At 35.9% G+C, this 20,948-nt stretch overlaps 1 protein-coding gene across 2 annotated transcripts in view; it reads right to left on the bottom strand.

Annotated features, from left to right (window-relative positions):
• LOC143756994 (teneurin-3) overlaps positions 1-20,948 on the bottom strand; it is a 171,627-nt gene that overhangs the window by 140,936 nt on the left and 9,743 nt on the right. For both annotated transcript variants that reach the window (XM_077247935.1, XM_077247934.1), the window contains exons 2-3: positions 12,287-12,693; positions 9,525-9,785 (exon numbers count right to left, since the gene is read on the bottom strand). In XM_077247935.1, the coding sequence (XP_077104050.1) occupies positions 9,525-9,785; positions 12,287-12,566 (541 nt within the window). In that variant the 5' untranslated portion in view covers positions 12,567-12,693. The remainder of the gene's footprint in view (positions 1-9,524; positions 9,786-12,286; positions 12,694-20,948) is intronic.

The raw sequence follows: 20,948 nt of genomic DNA on the forward strand, positions 1-20,948 counted from the left end.
ACCCAAAAAACACCTTAGACCCCAGAGGGTTAATTTGTGGAAAGGAGTTCAATTAGGAGGTCACACACAGCCTCAATCAGAAGTTATGGTAGCTCATAATTCATGTACAGTAAGGTCTGGAGAGACTGAAATCATACAGGAGAAAAGCCAGTCAGTTGAGTTTGTGGCAAAACCTTTTACAGTTTCATACTGAGAAAGTAGAACTAAAAAGACATACATTACAAGATGATTCGTTAAAACATTTTGAAATGCACATGCACTGCATTTTTCCAGTCATGAATTTTGTCATTATGGATTTTTTTTTAATATTCTGTGCAAAAATCTCGTCTCGTTCTCGTGAACCCAATCTCGTGTCTCGTCACACCCCTACTAATAATGAATGAGAACTCAACCAAAATTATGGAAAGAAAACATATCTAATGCAAAAACTATTTTAACTATTTTATTTGTGCTCGTCTACAGTGCTAATTTAATCTTTCTTCTTTTAATTCTTGCTTGTGTTTTATAATATATGCAATGTTTTTCTTTTCTTTCTACTAACCCAGTTCCTTTTATCAATATTACAAAATGGCAAAAAGACTCAAAATCTTTGATTTTCATGACAATGTTTGAAGATTTTTTGCTCCTCATTATAAAACACAGCCATCTAGGCTCACAGTTGGACAATTAGAAATACCAAAAAAGGTCCAAGTCAATTTCTGAAACTGATTCCAGAACAATATTGTATTTATAATTGAGATCAACACTTTCCAAAAATCCTAAAGCCCAGATAAAGACACCCTCCATCTGTGCTGTGGGATACAGAAAAGGCAGAAGCGCTGCATCTTTTTTTAGGCCATCAAAACCTAATCCTGGTATAAGCCGATCAATTCCATTATACATAGCTATAGACTGTAACCTTTAAGGCAAAGTCCTCATGCTGAACCGTAATAGAAAAAGCAGAACAGTCAAAGAGACAATTTGACAAATGGTAATTATCTCTATCAGTCTTGTGCTGCTTATAAAGCTAAAGCTGCATTGGCACTCTGTGTGACCCGTTTCACCTGTATCACTCTGTACTTAGGCCATCAGACCAAACTCTCCAGCCACCCAGAGTAATGAGAATGCATCAAAACATAGGCCTCATCAGCTTTTCCGTTTGAAGTGTGCCTACAGAAAAAAAGGAAAACCCTGCGAAAACAACACTTGAATGGCTTGCTGGCCATGTCGAGATTGTACCATATGCTTTTACATTGCAAGAGAGACTCATTCAATCTCTAAGCTGCCGCATGATAGTTGTACACTCCTGGACATTTTGTGCATTGTTGTGGAAAAGTAAAAATGCATATGGAAAATAAGCTGGTTTTGGTGTCTACAATGATCAATGGAGCAAACACCTTGATGTCATAAAGAAAGGTGGGGAAATGTTCGCAGACATGACAGATGGTTGGTTAAGCATCCTGCCGACGGGTGAGGAACGGCCTACATGAACGCACATACCTAGAACTGCCTCTGTCTGCCCCTCTGGGAGTGCAAAGAAGTTTTTCCTAGTAGTCTGTTATGATATGCATTTCCATAAAGGTATTTCTCACCAGTCCAAATCATTGTAGTTGATATAGATAATGCGGATTCTCCATCATTGCGCTAAATGGAAATGTGGAGCAGATACTAGTAGTGCACAAGGGAAAATGCGGTCTCATTTCTTAAACATAATCTTAAGATCACAGATTCCTCTCTGATCTTATAATGATGTTTAAGAACTGAGACCGCATCATTCATTGGCCTTAAGGGTGGTGAGAATGTATACACACATAGAGCCTATATACACTCCTCTCATGTGAAAACACACTGCAAACACCCACACGCACAGGGGCAAAAGAAAGAAAGACGGAGAGAAAGCTTCACAGGCACTGAAGATCCTGATAGGGGTCATTTATCCTCTGATAATAGCGACCAGGCCAGACAAAAGCAGGGGGCAGCTGGGTTTCCAGGCTATTTCCTGGCCAAACGAAGAGCTTCTCTAACTTTTGTTCACAGTGATGACTTATGTCACAATGTCTTTCTTGGCCAGACTGTAGAGGCTTCTAACATCCCTTGCAAGAATACAAATTAGCTAAGGGTTCTTTAAGGGGAAAAAGTTTGTCTAGCTTTTTTAAAACAAAATCTGGCTTATACATGCTAATGTTTTGACAACAATTTGTCTCTTCTTTTTTTTTTTTTTTGTATGCGTGTATGAATGTCTTGCTTGAAGGTTCACTTAATAAGTAAGTCTCCAACATTAATATATTCCCTTTATAGCTCCCTTCAATATGCACAAATGTTCATTTAGTAATGAATATAATCTTTCAGCTTGTTGATTGATAATATAGTGTTTTATTCAGAACAAGTTGTTCTTACTTTGTAACGTTTATGTTACCTGGATGAAAAAGTCATTTTTCCACCTTCATAAAAGTTTGTATGAAGTTCATGATCCAAATTAATATCAGAGGGCAACACAATTTCACATGAACATCCAATTAAAGCTTGTGGGAAAGAAATAACTGCAGCAGAAGTACACATGCACAGCAGCAGCAGCAGCACTGAATTTTTGCTTTATTGCCTTATTACTTTATCTTGAAAAGAGTCTTGCTTGGATGTTCCTCGCGCTAAATCTCAGACTATGCAATATATCTACAAGTGCTTCATTAAAAATGGATCATCTTAAATGATACCAGCAATAAATATGGTTTATAGGTAAAACAGACTCTGATATATGACTCTCCACAGGGGTTGTATTTATGTCTTTAAAAAAGAGAGAGATTTCCTATGTATGTGGTGTAGATTTCCAACTTAAAGAGAAAGTTCCCCCCAAAAAAACAAATTCTCATCATTTACACACCGTTGTTCTAAACCTATATGACTTACTTTATTCTCAGGAATATGGTTTGGACTTCAAACATCTGATATATGACTTTCACTGTATAAAAAAAAATATATAACAAATATCTTTTGTGAGGAAAAGAAAATCATACAGGTTTGAAAAAAACATGAGAGCAGGGCTCCAGACTGCGACCTAGGGATGGCTCGATACCACAATTTTGGCTTCGGTACGATACCAGAACCTAATACCTCGGTATCGATACTAAATCGATACCACAGGTAAAAAATAAAAAAAAAAGTCTCAATTTAAGTGACACTTAAAAAACACTGCTTGAAACTCTGCACTACCAAAATGTGCAAAGAAAAGGTATCAAAATGTAAAAAAAATAAAATAATAATAATTCAGTCAGGGAACATACAGTAGGTATGTTTTATTTTATTTTTGATTTATGAATTTTGATTTTGAAAAAAAACCCCTGAAATTATACAGTTAAAATAGGTTAATATCTATAATAATAGATTAACATATAATAATAATAATAATAATAATAATAGAATAATTACATGACATGTAAACCATTAGCTGTCATGCATCAACAGAAAATTATCAACATTTATTGCATTTATTCATCTTGCTTTGGTTACTGTTTGGGTTCATATTAGTTTAATGCATTGCATAAAGTAATGTTAACATGCTAAACATGTATTAGTATATTTAATTTGCTAGGTCATTTAATTACTGATTGATATAGATTAATAAATGCTATAATACTGTTAGGTCTGGTTACCTAATGAATGTTGACAAATGTAGCTTAATTGTAATATTAGTAATATTCATATTACTACTATTACTCTCTCTCTCGGCTTATTCCTCTAGGGGTAGCCACAGCGGCACTAATATGCCATTCATTTTACTATAGTGTGTCATGCAAGCAGATTTGAGCTTTCGTGTTTACCGTATCATATATAATTGTGCTGTTCAGAGTTCAATAAAAGTCTAAATTAAATCAGTTGAATGATAGACTAACCTGTCGATCTCTGAACTCTTTGAACAAGTCAAGATGAGCAACGGATAAGTCAAGTGCTATAGGCAGATTTGATGTGTTGCCTCCCCATTTGCAGAGTGGTGCATTGAGATCTGTTTCTTTACTTTTCTCATTACTTTTGTTTGCAAAGTAATGCCTTATTTCACTCATACTGCTCTCTCTATTTATTAATTTTGGGCGTGTAGAAATTCGTTTGATAAATCGTGTTCCTCTGTTGTCACCGTTTGCCGGTTTCGCGTGACCCGCGTCAGTTTAGGTAGCGCACTGCCGCCTAACGGTGAACTTCGAAACAACAGCGCATCAAATACCGAATTGAACAAAATTATGATATTGTACCGTTTGAAATATAATATATACCGGTATTCTTGCATTACCGGTATACCGCGCATCCCTACTGCGACCAAATGGTCGCATTTTGCCACCAAAATTTGAGAGTGCGACTAGTACATTTGCCCCCTTTAATTTTTTAAAAAAAATTTTACAGGGCACCTCAACCTCCCTCCTCCTCTTTTCCTGGCTAAATTTGGTTAGATATGCGCGTGGCCGCATTGGCGCATGCAGCTGTACGGCTATACGCACTGTGTGTGTACCATCTACACTGACCTGAGAAACGGTTTCAGAATATTTCGAATATTTCAGCAGTTATTATGTGTGTCCTGTATTTCTGTCGACTGAACCAGCGATATCAATCATTTGTGAATTAATCATTCTTTGGTTTCGATTATTTCCTTTCCATGAATTGGCCAAACGCTCTTGCATAACGGTCTGAAACGATTCGGATTCATTCGAACCGTTCTGTCACTGAATCATCGGAAGTGGTTTCTCGGTCAGTAACAACAAATAGAGAACAAATAGCGCTGTTTTCAGTTGTTTCACTAGTTTACTTTGAACTACGCAGCACGGCCCAATGGATAACGGAACGCAAGCTTAAAGGAGTTGTGTTTACTCCCGGTCCCGGACACTTATTAAACAGCATTGTGACATCCAGTGATAAGCGTTTAAATCTGACACATATCTCTGTAGCAAACCACAAATCCCTCAATGATTTTAACTAGTTTTAAATCGGATGAAACAGCCTCAACATTACCAACACGACTGATGAGGTAAATAGCAGAATTGTGCCATGAACGAAGTTAGATAAGACTATAAATTCCCTAATCACCAACCTTACAAACATTTACCGTGAATTTACTGTAGTAATTTACCATGGTTTGGGCAGAAATGTGGAATATTTATATTGAATACTATGTTATAGTCATTTATATTGCATTAGATGTATTAGGGGGTTAGAGGAATATATAATTAATTGTATGTATAGTTTTTACCTGTTTAGGCATTTTTTATACAGTGGGAGTGAGTGAGTAGCCATGCATGGTTTTACCTATGGTTACAAAGTCACACTGTCAGAATATTTTAATTTAAGCCTATAATAATTAATAATAAAATAATTCTAACCAATAGCTATGATCTTGTATAATTCATATATTTGTACATAGCTGTAAATAAGTTATTTATTATGGTCTTATAAATCTGCATACTGTTGAGTACCACATTTCAAGTAAATACAATACTTTTATGTTCACTTTAGCTTACTTATTGATACTGTTATGTTTCAATAAATAAGCTAAACCCACCAGCCCACCTCTACTTTTCGATTTAATAATCCAGCCCTCGAATGAAGCCAATTGAATAGCCCTGGTCTACAGTGTCACAGTCGGATGGTGATTCAGAGGTTTGTGTGGCGAAAAAGGCCAAAATTCACCATTTTAGGGAAGACTGGCTGCGAGAATTCAGCTGGTTGAAGTACAGTAAGGAGACGATCTCCATGAACTGCGAATGTTGCAAGTGCACAATAAAATGACACTGAATTCGAAACAGCACATTGTAAATTCTGCATCTATTAATAAATAGTTTTATTAGTGATACAGTGGAAATTAGTAGAAATGTGAATATTGGTCAGCATGTTGATTTACGGTGTGTGCCCCTAAATTTTCTGGTTGTGCCCCTAAAATCTTCAGTTGTTATATTTCACTTTTCACTGTGCTCCTAGTGAAAAAAGTTTGGAGCCCTGGAGAGTAAATGATGGCAATTTTCTTTTTTGTGTCCACAGTCCCTTTCAAAGCATCAGATTGGGATGGATTTAATCCATGTAAAGAGAAAGTGCCCATAAGAGAGTCACTTTATTCATCTTGATCAATTGCTATCCACTTGGGTGTGTGCACATTTCACTTATTTGGCCAAATAAATATGTGCAAAATAGTTCCAAACTACTAATCCACTGCTATATCCAATGCTAATGCATGGGCAGCAAAATTCTGTCTTTCTCATTGCCCCAGTAGTTTTTGAGTTTCGAGATTGCTCAATGCATGTGTCCATCCACGATTGCCCATTCATGCATGTATTATAGGGTTCCCAAATCTCCATTATGTGACAGTGAAGACAATCAAACTGTCTCTCACTGTGACAAAAGCTGACAGAATGCCCTAATAATCACAGCAGATAAAAAAAATCCTGATATATGGGTCATTCTTGCTAAACGAGTAATGATGTATAATGAAGACAGATAAAAATGTGTTAAACAATTATTTATTTATTTTATTGCAAACAAAGGCAAAACTACCTGATACACAAGGCAGAGGAATATCAGTAATGGAGCGATGGAGATGGAAATGTAACAGGTGTGCTATAAGGATGATGTTTTAATTACTGCTTTTCACCCTGGAGCTGAATGGCTCTGAAAGCATTACCCACAGCATTTTTACTGCTGCTGCTTTCTTTTCAAAGGTGCAACAAAATGCAATGTAACATTGCAACAAATCTAGACCATTGCAAGTCAGCTTTGTTGATTATAAGAGCGATTGGTTTTACAACATCAAACATATGCAAAAAAAACAAAAAAACACTGTATAGCCAATTCATCCACACTGATTGTGGAATTGGTCAGAGAGAAAGACATTTATTTATTTATTTATTTATTTATTTATTTAAAGACATTATTTATTTTCAGTTGTTCATCTGAGTGGATGAATGTCCTAATTTTCTCATGTTTTATAATGCATCATTTGCATTAGGAAGGCATTAGGAACAAAGAAATTGCTTTAATAGGTAAAAATATACACTTAAATTCAGGCCTTGCATTATATGGTTTGCCAAAGACACATCTCAGAACAATTTACAGTCAGCCACAATGAGGTCTCTGAGGAAACTCATCCCACACCTTCAAAACTGCAGCTTAATTGTTACAATAAATCACAGAGTCTCACATTTGCATGAATTCTTCATAAAAGAGAGGCCTACAGTAAGACCCTGGACTACAGACAAATACATTTGTTTGCGACACTTGTATAAAGAATAATTTTTATCCTCACATTTATTAAAATATTTGTCAAATTATGTACCACTAATGTTTTAAAGGGTTGATCTTTCCTAAGACGGCAGACTGTGAAAACCCTAGAAATACATCAAGAACTGACTGTTCAAAATGTAGACTAATCATTGATGAATAATGCTCTTTTTACATTTAAACACCCTACTGACTAATAAATAATCATAGTCGCTCTCCAGAGTTGTCTATAACGTTATGTGATAATGACTAGCCCCTCTGGAGGATGCTGGACACATAGAGCAAAGTGCTATAATACAGCTTTAACGTGTTTTGCGTAGCAGACTGGAGAGAATTTGGGAAAGATGTGGAAAGATACAGAAGCTGAACGACTGTGCAGAGAAACTTGACCTCATTCTCTTAATGGAATGCTGTGAAGCAGACAGCCTGCTCTCAGCTACATCATTAGATTTTGACTCAAACGGACCAAGTCCCAGACCCAACCCAGCAAAGAAGAAAAATAGCTTTGAATATGCTGGTCAAATACTACTGCTCACCTGCATGTCTGAATCAGACAAACCCCCAGAGTATTTTTTAAAAAACACAAGGCTATTTTGTAGATACATACAGTAGGGAACTAGTAGGGTACAAATTACACATTCAGTGGCCTTCAAAAGTTTGAGAATGAGAAAATGTTTTACGTCAAATAAAAACTAGTGAAAGTGTTTTACATTTTTCTTTTAAAATATAATTATATTTCATTACATATTATTCATATAATAACATCCAATATAATCTGATGGTCATGTTATCCAGCATGATTTGAGAATGAGACAAAGAAAATGAACTTATTCTTCAGCGGAAGAAATTTTGACCTATTGCACAAAATAATTCACATGATCACTGATCAGTGACACAAGTTTGACCTAGAAATCCAGAATCAGATATATGTATTTTTTTGACAACATTTGTTGTCAATAATCTTTTTTTGTTTATAATATGATTCAAAGTCTAAAGTTTTATTTCGGATTCAAAATCTAGTGTTTTATTTCCACTAGATTTTATATCCTAGATTTTCAAAAATGTACACAGACTTTTGCATCCCATTATAAATCTAAATATCAAATGTTAGTGAACTCAAATAGAGGTATATCACTTGGGCTATTCTTTAGTCACAAATGTGTACATATTATAAACTATACTAAGACAAGAGCTTCTCAGAATTGAATTCTTATTATATTAAACATTATATCACACCAAACGAGGAAGTAACAGCAATAAATAGTGTCTAAAGTGACATGAAATTTGAGCGTGTGCATTTCAGATGCGGTTTCCTTTGATCAATGCAGTGAATGCGGAACAAGAGACACTACACATCATCCATTAGAAATGTTTAGACTGCAGTGAGTAGGAGTAGAGTAGATTACATTCTCTTATTTTTTCCTTTCCTCTTTTAAGAACAAATATCCATTCTGTCAGAAATTACCACTGCAATTAACAAATATTTTAAAACCTTTACTTTCCTTTTTCCCTACTAATCTTGCAAATGTTTGCAACGCATTAGTGAATATATGAATGTCAATTTAAAAAAAGCTCAGAACATAATATTTTTCTCTTTTGAAAGCAAAACCAAGTAAATAAATCACAATAGTAAATAAATCTAGTCCAAAACAGTCCACCATGCCCACCACAAGAAAAAAAAAACGATTTATGCGCCCTCAGAAAAAAAACAAAATACAGATGAATGTGCTTTGACATGCACTGTATATATTTCATATATAGACAATTAGCTTTTTCAAAGACACTCCCTAATCCACAAGGCATTAGGGTTTTCAACGCACACCAATTTGCACTTCAAACCAGTGGGCCCCTCTTCATCCACCGTAGCGTTTGTTCGCAGGCCCAGCAACGCCCTGTGGATCCACACATGCATTTGAGTGACTTTAACTAAGCCATCTACGATTCGGCACAGGCCCAGAGGAAGTGTCTAGCAGTTCTCTGCACCGTTTGCTCATATGCTTCAGAAAATTGTGTTATTCTCTATGAAATGCCTACAACTCCCACCGTGCCCCTTAGGCTGCAAACATAACCAATAAATCCATTAATATTGTCATCTCAACCAGTCATTGGCTACCGATTGTTAGCTCTAACCAATTACATCCTTGCCCTCGAATGCCTCAAGGTGACTTTGCTTTGACTTCCTTAGGGGTATTTTGGCATTTTTGCGGTTTTACGTCACCAACATTTACTATCAGGGAATTTTGCCCAATGTAGGGATGTAAAATATACATTTGAGAATGAAACACAGGTGGACTTACCATTCTCCTGATCCGATTTGTTGTCCTGTTCTGTGTCTGTGAGTGTTAAAGCAGAATTGGACCGGCTAGACAGCCGCGAGTCCCGTCTGTGTGGCTTAACCCATAGCATGGCGCATTCGGGAGAAATGCCCCCGGCTTTCTGGATATGGTCTGCTCCGCTGAGCTGAGTATGATGAGTGAGTCCGGTCTCAGCGCAGAAGCTCAGACCACGACGAGGAGCAGGGCCACATATTCCAAGCTGCCTCAGTGACAGACTCTGGCCTGCAAGATTCAAAATGCATACTTAATACATAGAGAATATACTGTAAACTTGCTGAAAATAACATTCACACACTATTCATTTAATTTTGCATTCAAAATCTTGCAGTATATACACCTTTATATTAAACTATTTGGGAATATAAAATATGTATATTATAAAACCAGGGAGATATAATTTATTTTTATTTTGTGTAAGATGTTTTTTTTTTTTTTTTCATTGACGAAGACAAATTTCATTGAAGAAAATAATTTAAGAAAACACTAAATAAACTAAATAGTTATAGTTAAAACAGTAAAAATAAGATCAACGATTAAACAAGAAAACAGAAATGAGCAGAAATGTAAAAATGAGAAAACTATTAAAAAAACTATAACTTTCAGACAGTTTTGGCAGAACAAAATATCATATCAATATACTAGACATTCTTTTTAATCTCAAAATGTGCCCATAATTAGGTAGAGGCAGGGAGTGTATTTTCAGCTTCAATTTAAACAGGCACTGCGTTAAAAATATACATTCAAACATGTATGTTAATTAAAAACATGAAAGAACAAAATTATATCAACTTGAATAAAATACAACAGGCTAAATGCCAAAAAGAGCCGTATGAAAAAGTATTGTCTGGATCATTTTTATATTAAATGAGAACATGAGTATTTTTTTATTTTTTTTCACACAATTATTTTATATTTTTATAACAGTTTGCATTATTTGTCATAGGTTTATTTCAGGTGAATTTCTGTTCAGCTGAATCTGAATGTGGTTAAGCTCTACCTCTTCCAACACAGGAAAATACAAGGATTTACTACACAGTACAGAATAGTAACGGTTCCACTTCAGACTGAAATTTACCTTGAGACTCTTTCAGATTTCTTTCAGCTCTGCTTTTAAAACCATATTCTTGTACCTGCTAGCACATGCTGAGTGCTTTATGACTAAAAGCCTACAGGGTTGGTGACACGTCAAAATGAATACACAGGAATTTAAACTACGAGTACATTCATAGATACGAAACAAAATAACTCAACACAAGTGCTGACATTAATTACCACATGAGGGCATTATCGGAAATACAAACCAAACTGCCACGATTTAGCCAGGCTGTGAAATAAAATGACGGTAAATTTGTATCATGAATACGGGCAAGCTTTCTCTCCCTCTCCACGGCTGCTAATTAAGGACGTCCCCTTAAGTCTAACAGCCTAAGGTTACGGAGCGCACTATAAAAGCATAACTTACCAACTAAGTGTATTTCTAATTAAATTAAATTTGAATGAGCAGTATTCTACCCTTCCACTTAAAAAGTGTCTCATCATGTGATACACCATCAAATATTTATAAATAAGTTTGTGAATAATCAGCAAATGAGTGTCTGCTAGGCTTAATTAAAAAAAAATTTAAGGAAAAATGAAGTTGCCCAACCTGAATACAGCGGTTTAACAGGAGTGTTTTAAAAGTACTTTAATTTAGACTGCTTCAATGACATGTTGAAAGAATATATGAAACTTAGTAAATTTAACAAATTAATTTCATTGAGGGCTTACATTACTTTGCAAAAAACTACATCTACCACTTTCGTGGCTCTAACCATTGTATAAGAAAATATAAAAGGTATTCAAGCTGAAATAAATGAGTAGGTGTTGGATCACAGTGCAACACAGCAGTTAAATTGCTGCCTGTAACCCATACAATCAGACGGATTTAGGAAAAAAGTGTTTATTGGATGGTAAATGATCTGCAAAGTAGTTCCTTTAAGAGATACAGTATAATGAATTAGCTCCCCATGTTACATTGTATACAGCTGTTATTAAAAAGAGGGAAAATACAAAACATTTGAGAAATTATATAATTTTGTATCCAGGATTGAAAGCCTATATCTGGTAACAATTCTGTAACCTTGGTAATATTAATATTATTGTTTTATTGTAGATTTAATGTCTACCTTGGTCACTATACTATATGTCTTTTTATTGTAAATGTATCGTTTATTTTAAAAAATATATATAATAATAATAATATCTGCTGCTTGCTTTTTTTAGGCTGGATTTCTTTGGAATTTTATTGCAAATCCAATCAGAAATATAAGCTAAACTACATTCAAAATTATTAAATGTTCTTCAGCCTAAAATTTACTTTGAAAATAATGTATTCTTTTTATGGTCAAGAATTTTTTTTTTCAAGGACACGGGACTTAGTTTCTGGATAAGACTGAATTAAATCTGAAGATTTAGCTCTTGTTTGGGTTAGAGTTCAAGGTGAAGTTTGGTCACATTACTGATGGTGATGTACCACAGTATGCCACTGTTACCTTAGGACTTAGATTTATTCAGTTTTGTGTTGCATACTGTATTTCTTATTTATTTATTTATTTATATGTTTTGTTTTTAGCATTTCAGACGTCCGGTTTTTTTTTCTTGTTGGTTTTGAAAAACATCACATTTGCAAGCCTGAAGGTCTCCAGAGTCTCCTGTCCATATGGTGAATGTTAAAGAGCACTTACCTGGAGCTCTGCATTCCTCGGCGTCCCTTGGCACCATGTCTGGCATACGATGCCCATAAAGCCCCTGTGTGGATGGGTGTTGATCAAAGGCCTTCAGCGTCTCACTGGAGCTATAGGATTTCTGGGTAAGGACAGAGGATGAGCCGGCTTGACGGCGGTTCCCGGGACCCTCCCTGTAGCCCTCTCCCTCCTCTCTGTTTCCTTCCCTCTCCCAGTCTCTCCCTCGTTCTCTCCTGCTCCGAGAGAGAGAGCAGTAAGGCCGACGCTCCTTCACCTCCATGTTACATTCATGCTGTGTTCCTCCTTTTCTACGCTTCTCTCTTGCTTCTGCCTGTTCTAGTTTGCTCTTTTCCAGTTGTCAGTCTGTCTGTGCACCTCTTTCTCCACTCTTAGTTCCACTCCCCCTGCTTAAAGAGACAAAAAACACTGCTTAGTTCTCACTAAAGAAACCGGTAAAGAGGGGGGAAAAAGAAAAAAAAAAGCTTTAAAGAAATGTCACTCCTGCTTAGTTCATCATGTTCCTTGTACAGCCTTAGAAAAACAATTAGTCACTAAGACAAAGTAAGAGGGGGCGCAGCAACTAGTTTTTTTTTTTTTTGTTGCTGATTACATGGTTATAGAGCCCGTTCTCATCCTTTGGCGGCATATGTGACGCCATATGACAAAACGGCGAAATTCTACGCACATGGCACCCTTTAGCGTGAATATAACACGCGAACCCAAGGCGTCATAAAGTTGACTGGCATCCTTTAGCGTGAATATGAGACGCAGACCCTACCCCACACCTAAACCTACCCATCACAGTGCGTGTTATATTGACGATAAAGGGTGCCATGTGCGTAGTATTTCGCCGTTTTGTCATATGGCGTCACATATGACGCCAAAGGATGAGAATGCGTTAGGTTATACCATATCATTAATCTCTCAAGATTCGTAAACCTTGTTTCTTCAACAAAGGTTCCTCTTCTTACAATTACAGACAAAAATAATTACTTTTTAGCTTTTAAAAAAATGTTTAAAGGTGTGAATTTACATTCTCAATATTTTAAGTAATTATATTATATACAAAAAAGACATTTAAATACTTAAATGGATAGATAACCCCCAAAATTTAAAGGGATAGTTTGCCCAATTTCTTCTAAAGAAGAAATTTGGTAACCAAACTGTTTATGGCCCCCATTGACATCCATTGTAGAAAGTCAATGGGGCCCATCAACTGTTTGGTTATCCAAATTCTTCTAAATAATTAGAAGATTTCTGAACACAAATTCTTCTTTTGTGTTCAGCAGAACACAGAAATACATACAGATTTGGAACAGCTTGAGGGTGAGAAAATGAGAAAAATTCTTATTTTGTGCTCCACAGAAAAAAAGTTTGGAATGTTATGATGGTGAGTAAATGAGGAATTTCCATGTCCCATAATTCAACCATATTGAAACAGAATCGACCCAGTCCTCCAAAGAAAGAAAAAATGCAGCATTTTCGAGCAAATGCAAAGTCAAAGAAGTGATACTAAAAATGCTTGCTTTCATTACACTAGCTTTTTCATGAGAGATAACACACACACACTTGTAAGCCTTTAGTAGGTTTTCTGGGAGGTTTGTGCCAAAACCGCTCAACAAAGCTCTGGAGAATTGCTTGAGTTTCGCTGGTGTGTAAATTTAAGAATATTCCAGGGCTTCTTCTCGAGTGTCGTCTATCTTATCTAGTGGAACAGTGTACACACAGACACAAGTGCAGAACGTGTTTGCCTAGAGACCCCACTGTCAGTTTAAAGCACTATAAAGAGGACAAGAGAAACAATGAGGATAATAAAACACTGTAAGAAACAGAGGTCAGCATTACTACATACGGCCACAGTAATGGGATACGATTGGGGTAAAATAAATGGTTTGTGGACATAAAAATGATCTTGTCAGAAAGAGAGAGTTAGCTATAATTTACTTGACAATATTCCAGCTAGATAAATTAAATATAGTTGTCTTCTATGACTGTTCATTTTATTCTCTCATTTGAGTGTGATGTTGGGCAAAGGCGCAGTGGGTCGCCTTAGCACACCAGCAAAAACCCTCTATCCTTCATTACATTGGACAGCACCCACTGAGTTATCCTCGGGTAACACGGCCCCCATATTCGGATCAATTTAGATTAGCTAGGGACAAGAGAGGCTCAGACATACTGGTCTAGCTCTGAATGTCCTTAAAACTGGTCACCAAGTCTATACGATTATTATCGGTTTAATTTCCAAGACAAAAAGCACGATGGCTTTTAATTTTAATGTGCTCTCAAATGTCCTTTATTCATTAAGAGCTCGTTTAGAAATAGTACACCTTTCAATCAAGAACACCTAAAAATATTGGTGGCATGGGTTTAGCAAATACAGGCTAGAAATCACCCACTTAGAAAAGTTTAGAAGGAATGAGAAGCAGAGCTATAAATCACAGTATAGCTTTGGCGGTCATATCATGCTCAGGTGGGCACTGACCCATGGGGCCATTGAAAAGCAAAGACTCAGCAGTGAGCAGAGGGGCCAGTGGGAACTATATTGTAGTAAGAGAGCAACCAGGCAAGAACATGTCACTTGACTATACCTCACTTATGATGATCTAATGGCAACGACTTCACTAAATTAGATGCCCGACCATCTGGCGTAACTGAAAAAGGTAAGAATGGAAGTTACTGTGGATAGTGACCCTGGGCTCTATGGTTGGCCAATAAATCAGAAGAAAATAAAACAGAATACAATTGTAAATTATCAACCAAATTAAAAGCAAATACAACATTTCACCTTTAAGTTAATGGGACAGTGAACTAAAAACTAAAATTTGAGAAGAAAAATCATACTCATTTTTAAAAATAAAGATTCCAGTGTATTCACAGCAAAGCCACGAATAACTGTTCTTAAAATAATATTTTTTTTTCTTAGTGTAAAGAACATTTTAATAATCTGAAGATATTTTTTTCCCCCAAAAAGGACATTTTCTGTATTGTAAATTTTCCATGGATGCTAAAGATTTTTCATGGAACCATCAATGCCAATACAGGTTAAGTAGAATTTTCATTTTTGGTAGAACTATCTCATTAATAGCTTTTCAAAGCTCAGGACTTATGTATTCATTATTTTATTGATCTATTTGTTTGTTTGTTTGTTTTTTAATTCCATGTCAGCAGCAAGGCTATCCTCATGACAAGAACGAAATGAATAACAATTATCAAAAAACTAAAAACATTTAGTAATGATACAAGTAAAAACATATTTCTGAATATTTTTTTTTAATATTTATTAAAAACAGTGCCGTGATTAAAATGTTTTCAAGGATACACAAAAATCGTGTTTGCTGATAAATGACATCAATAAAAATAAAATAATAAGGCATAACAATCGTGTGCTCATAAAAATGCTGTGCTATCAGATAAAAGTACACAAGAAATGCACTGGTTCGGTTGTAGAAGGTTGATAAGTTGGTTGGGTGTAGAAGGTTGATAAGTTGGATCTGGGGTTCACAAAGAGAGATGAAGATAGAAAGTCTGGCATACAACATCTGGATAGTACTGGGCTTGTTGGCTGACATTACTATGATGATCATTATATATGGAGTTTGGGGTCAGAGGTGGAATCCGATATCCGCAGCTAGTCCCAATGAAATGTAATTACTGAACAAAGAGACTTGCTGTAGATGTGCACTTTCAGCCACCAGACCCACACTCTCACACCATCCGCAGAATACCCAATGTGCTTCAGGTAAGAAAGATGGGTCATGAAGGTTGCCACCAATTTATTTAACCATGGGTGACTGCATTGGTTCAAAGTCAAGGTGCCTTATCTGGTGGAGCTCTCAGTTATTGTGAATCCATTAGGTGTGCACAAACATCATATACAGCTTTCCAGAACAGAATAGATCCAGACAAATCATTCAGAATACCTCAGATAGCACTCAGCAAAAAGTTTGAGAAAAAACAACAACAAATGGATTTCAGAGAGATTGCAGAATGATTCCACAGTAAATCTGACTACTTTGTGCTTAGCATTTAGTGCATGTGCCGTATACAGGATGCTCAGTTAAACATTAAATGTGTTTTTTAAATCAGTGTTGATAACATTGTTTCTCGAACCACCCTCTGACCGTAGACTAGTAATTAATTCCTATATTAATAAGTGACAGATGGAATGCATGAATGCAACGGAAAAATGTATATGAAATAAATCCTAGAAAGTTTTTTAGTAATTTAAAAACTAGTTATGATCAAGATGTTTTTACTAGGTGCCATTGAAGTCGTTCACAATTTACATATGGATATTTATTCAAATGAGAAGAACCACCATCATACCTCCAATGACTGTTAATCACTTACATGAGAAAACATCTTCTAAAAGAACTAGTCCACAGTATGTTTCCTATATGCATTAATTTGCTTCACCTTGGAACTTCTTTTCTCATTATTTCTCTGAACTTCTCAAAAATCAACATCCATATTCAAAATACTCAAATATTAGAGTAAATGTGTTCTTATTCAAACTGATGTAATAGGGTTAATTATTGATTCCTGTCAGAAATATGAGAAACGAAATGTAATACAAAATTGAATGATGTATCCTACCTAATAAGCAAACTTCCAGGCAAATAGGTTAGTCACCACCTCAGCACTAGGACTTCGCCTCTTGTTTAACTATTTTGGTATGGTAACAAATGGCTGGAAATGGATCAAATGCGAGCTTTTTTAATAGACCACAGACTTTAACAGTATCCAGTTACTTCTCCGGAGTATATAAATTTACTTCGAAGCGGCTCATCCAGTGAGACATGGGATGGTTGCTTGGTGAAAGAAGGCCAAGAGGGAGATGGTCTGGCTGTAAATACTCCAGCTCAGAGAGCCAGCAGATAGGATAACTAACAAGCTTTTCAACCGGAACATTGCACACAATCATCCTTAGTAAAAAGTAACTTTAAGTGAACTTCTAAGAGGAGATGTATCTTCTAAAAAGAGATGTATCTACAGAAGCATGCTGCAATGTAGTGCCGCTCTATACTAGAACAAAATTTTCTCATGAACAATGACAAATAGGCAAAAGAGACATGAATGAAAAAGATCCCACAATTTAAACACAAAGAATAAGGACTTCATCTACAGTACTTTTTTACTGTAAAAAAAAAACTTGTTTGGGCCTACGGCTTATTATTTTATACAAATGTTTTGCATTGTATCTAACTGAAATACAGTAAGAAAACTAATTATTTTACTCAGAAAATAAAAATGTGAAAGTAAAACAAATTAAATTGTATCAAACTACTTCAAAGTTAATTATGGCCAGAACAGAGTGGGAAAAGCTGATGCACTCCATTAAGACCTATATTTATAATCTCACAAACAGTCTCACCTTATAATATTTGCTGTATTTTCTGTTTTTGTGGTACTCTAACAAAACATAGTGTCTCGCAGTTCCACACAGGCTTAGCATCTGTCTCAGGCAGAAACATGAGACTGGAACAAACATCCAGAGTTAAATCTGCACATCCCTGATTTATATATTTACCAGATGCAACTTAAGAATGGGACAAATAATACATCACTCCAAATGAGTTGCCTCTTGGGAGAGGGTTGCTGCAGACAAAATGCACGCAATAAAATAACCTGATACAGTAAGTAGCTACTTCTCTGTCCAATTTCTAGAAAACGCTTTGGTCATCATTAATGACATGGTTTCAACATACAGACAGTGAGTAATCCTGGTCATTATTTAATACGGTGTACATAATAAATTTTCTGTGGTATTCTGTAAGATCTCTCTCTGTGACAGAGTACCCAGATGACACTGTGTGTTAACATCTATGGCGGCTGCACTGTGGTTATGCCTATGATTATTTACCACATTCATACATTTTATAACTCCCTACATTAAGATTAAGAATTCATTTAACATCCACCATTCCACACACAATATAGGTGAAAATATAAGTGGGTTTCTCCAGTGTTAGCATCTCATTAGAATGCATGACACTTTAATTGAATCAAAATAATTTTTTAAGTCTGCATCAGCAACATCCTCCTCTCCATCAATTCACTCCCCTCCTCTTCGTCTAGAAGCCTTTCTTTAATCCTCCTGCCCGGATCTTTCAAATTGGCCTCCACAGTCCAAGACACTAAAGTTCGCTCCAGGATACTAAGTACACATAACCCGAAGAAATACAGAACCCCTCCCCTCCATCGCCACTGCCCCCCACCCAACCCGTTCTGAGCTTTAGTGTGGCCGCCACCACCGACAATAGCTTGCTTTGACAGCTTTGCATAATTCATGCGCTGCACTGCCCTCCCTGAGCCCAGCCCAGCCACTCGCTCTCTGTGAGACAACGGGAAGAAAAAATACAGACGGGAAACAAGGGCACGCTTCCATTAGCCAGTGCCTGTTCCCACACTACACTGCTGCACCCTGGGATAGTGCCACTATTGTCTGGGGGTCGTCATTTTCACCACCCCCGCATCACGGTGGAAATGCGATGCAGCAGACACAGATGTGCACAGCACTGGAGGAAGACACATCCACTTGTGTTCGTCTTTTTCAGTATTCATGACCTCAAGGCTGTGCTTTTCTTGGATTCGCTGAAAGAGGTTTGCCGGTGAAATTTAATTTAGAGCTTTAACGGTTATATCAGATATTCTGTCTAAAAACATCTACTAGGATGAAATCATCTACTCCTCAGAGATGACTAAAGGGTTTAATGTTTCTTGAATGATTAGTTTAATATCAATAAGACATCCAATATCTTCCTAAACGGCACAATAATGCACAAACAACTCTTGCAATATGACAATGTTCTCTATGACTATTTTGGTTAAATTACTGCATTTTTAATCTCAATTCAATGGGCAAAGGAATTAATTTTTGAAAATCTGTTTCAGCATGGATCTTAAAATGATTAAACAAAATTATTACAAAATTTAGAGGTGGGAGCGAGGTTATATAGGTAAGGACAGCACTCACTAACAGATTACAGAGATCACAGGTCTTATTAAAAACACATTACACTGATATTTCTCTCACGGCACTGCCATGGGCTTTTTTTTTTTACTTGCGTCCTATGTTCTAAAGATAACTCATGCTCATATAGATCCGTATTTTCCGCACGACTATAAGTTACACAGGTTCAAGATAGGTTGCATATGTGTACAAGTTACATTATTACATTAAAAAATTATGTAAAATACCAGTAAATTAAAAAAAGTTACTGTAACATTTTAGCTCCCCTTACTCCTCAACAAACACGTTCAATTTAACACTATTCAGAACAGAAATTAAAATTATAAAAAATATATATTTTAGTAAACAACTTGTATTATATTTATTTAAAGCGAAACAAACTATCATATCGACGTTTGGGAAATGTGATGTACTAATAGAATCACATACCCATCTGCATGAAATCAAATGTGAGGGTTTTGCACATGTTTTTGCATGCATTGCATTTACTGCATTATATAATTTATGTAATGTCATTATAAGTCACTTTAGAATTTAAGTTGCATTACGTTTTACATTTTTAAAAATGTTTTACTTATTTTTCAGAAATAACGGTCATAAATACATGCACACACACACACACACACACACACACACACACACACACACACACACACACACACACACACACACACACACACACACACACACACACACATATAATATGTGCCTGTATTGAATTCATTTATATATATATTTATATATATATTTAAAGCAAACAGAACTTTAATCTACTTACATACACATACATTCAATACATATGTTCATTATAAATCAATATTAAGGCAAACATCTTGCTAGCATTATGGCCAGCAATGTTCCCTTTGAACTAGATGTGATGGAGGCATTTTGATAAATAGTGCAGAATCCTGTAAATCTAAATCAGTGCTCGACATTAACGCTTGTCCGGTAGAAGTGGATTTTTTGAAGGGACAAGTAGGCCTAAAAGAGAATTTTAATTGCCCGACTGGACAAGTAGCCTGATTAGAACGTCAATGAAAAAAAAAATAACTAGGGAATCACTAAAACAAAAGAATGATTCTGATTTTATTACATTTATTGTAAGTTGCGATCGATAGTGGAATGTATTACTTCTGACGGTAACAAGGTTGCGCTGTTGACACTCACACATCCTCTCGAGGAGAAATCTAAACAAGTGAGAGCAGCTCACACAAAGAAACTTAGTTAACAACATTCTGCCGATTTTAAAATTTTAAATGGGGAGTTTTTATATTTTTAACATATGATACAGTTAAGCAACCTCACACGACGAGTGCTGTTTTCCTCAATACCATCACGATTGAAAATGTGACATTGATTTCATACAACAGTTCAATAAACAGATACAATTAAGTCACTTATATTTTAGATGCAATATTGACTGTTTTTGTTCTAGTTCCAAACAAAGATCACAGCAGAACCATAATAACGCATCTGACAGCAACACTTAACCGTGTTTCATTACTGAACGAATTGGTTGAGTCAAAGATTAAATGACCCATTCATAAACGTCTGTCTCATTCTTGAATGAATCAGTCTTTTGAACGAATCGTTTGAATGAATGAATCAATGACCCGCTCATTAAGACTGACAGTTTAGTGTTATGTTTAGACGTATCATTATTTCCAACGTTTCTTATTTGTATTG

This window comes from Siphateles boraxobius, unplaced genomic scaffold (assembly GCF_051911475.1).
Source record: "Siphateles boraxobius isolate OS27281-9 unplaced genomic scaffold, OSU_SipBor_1 3, whole genome shotgun sequence".
Taxonomy (NCBI): domain Eukaryota; kingdom Metazoa; phylum Chordata; class Actinopteri; order Cypriniformes; family Leuciscidae; genus Siphateles; species Siphateles boraxobius.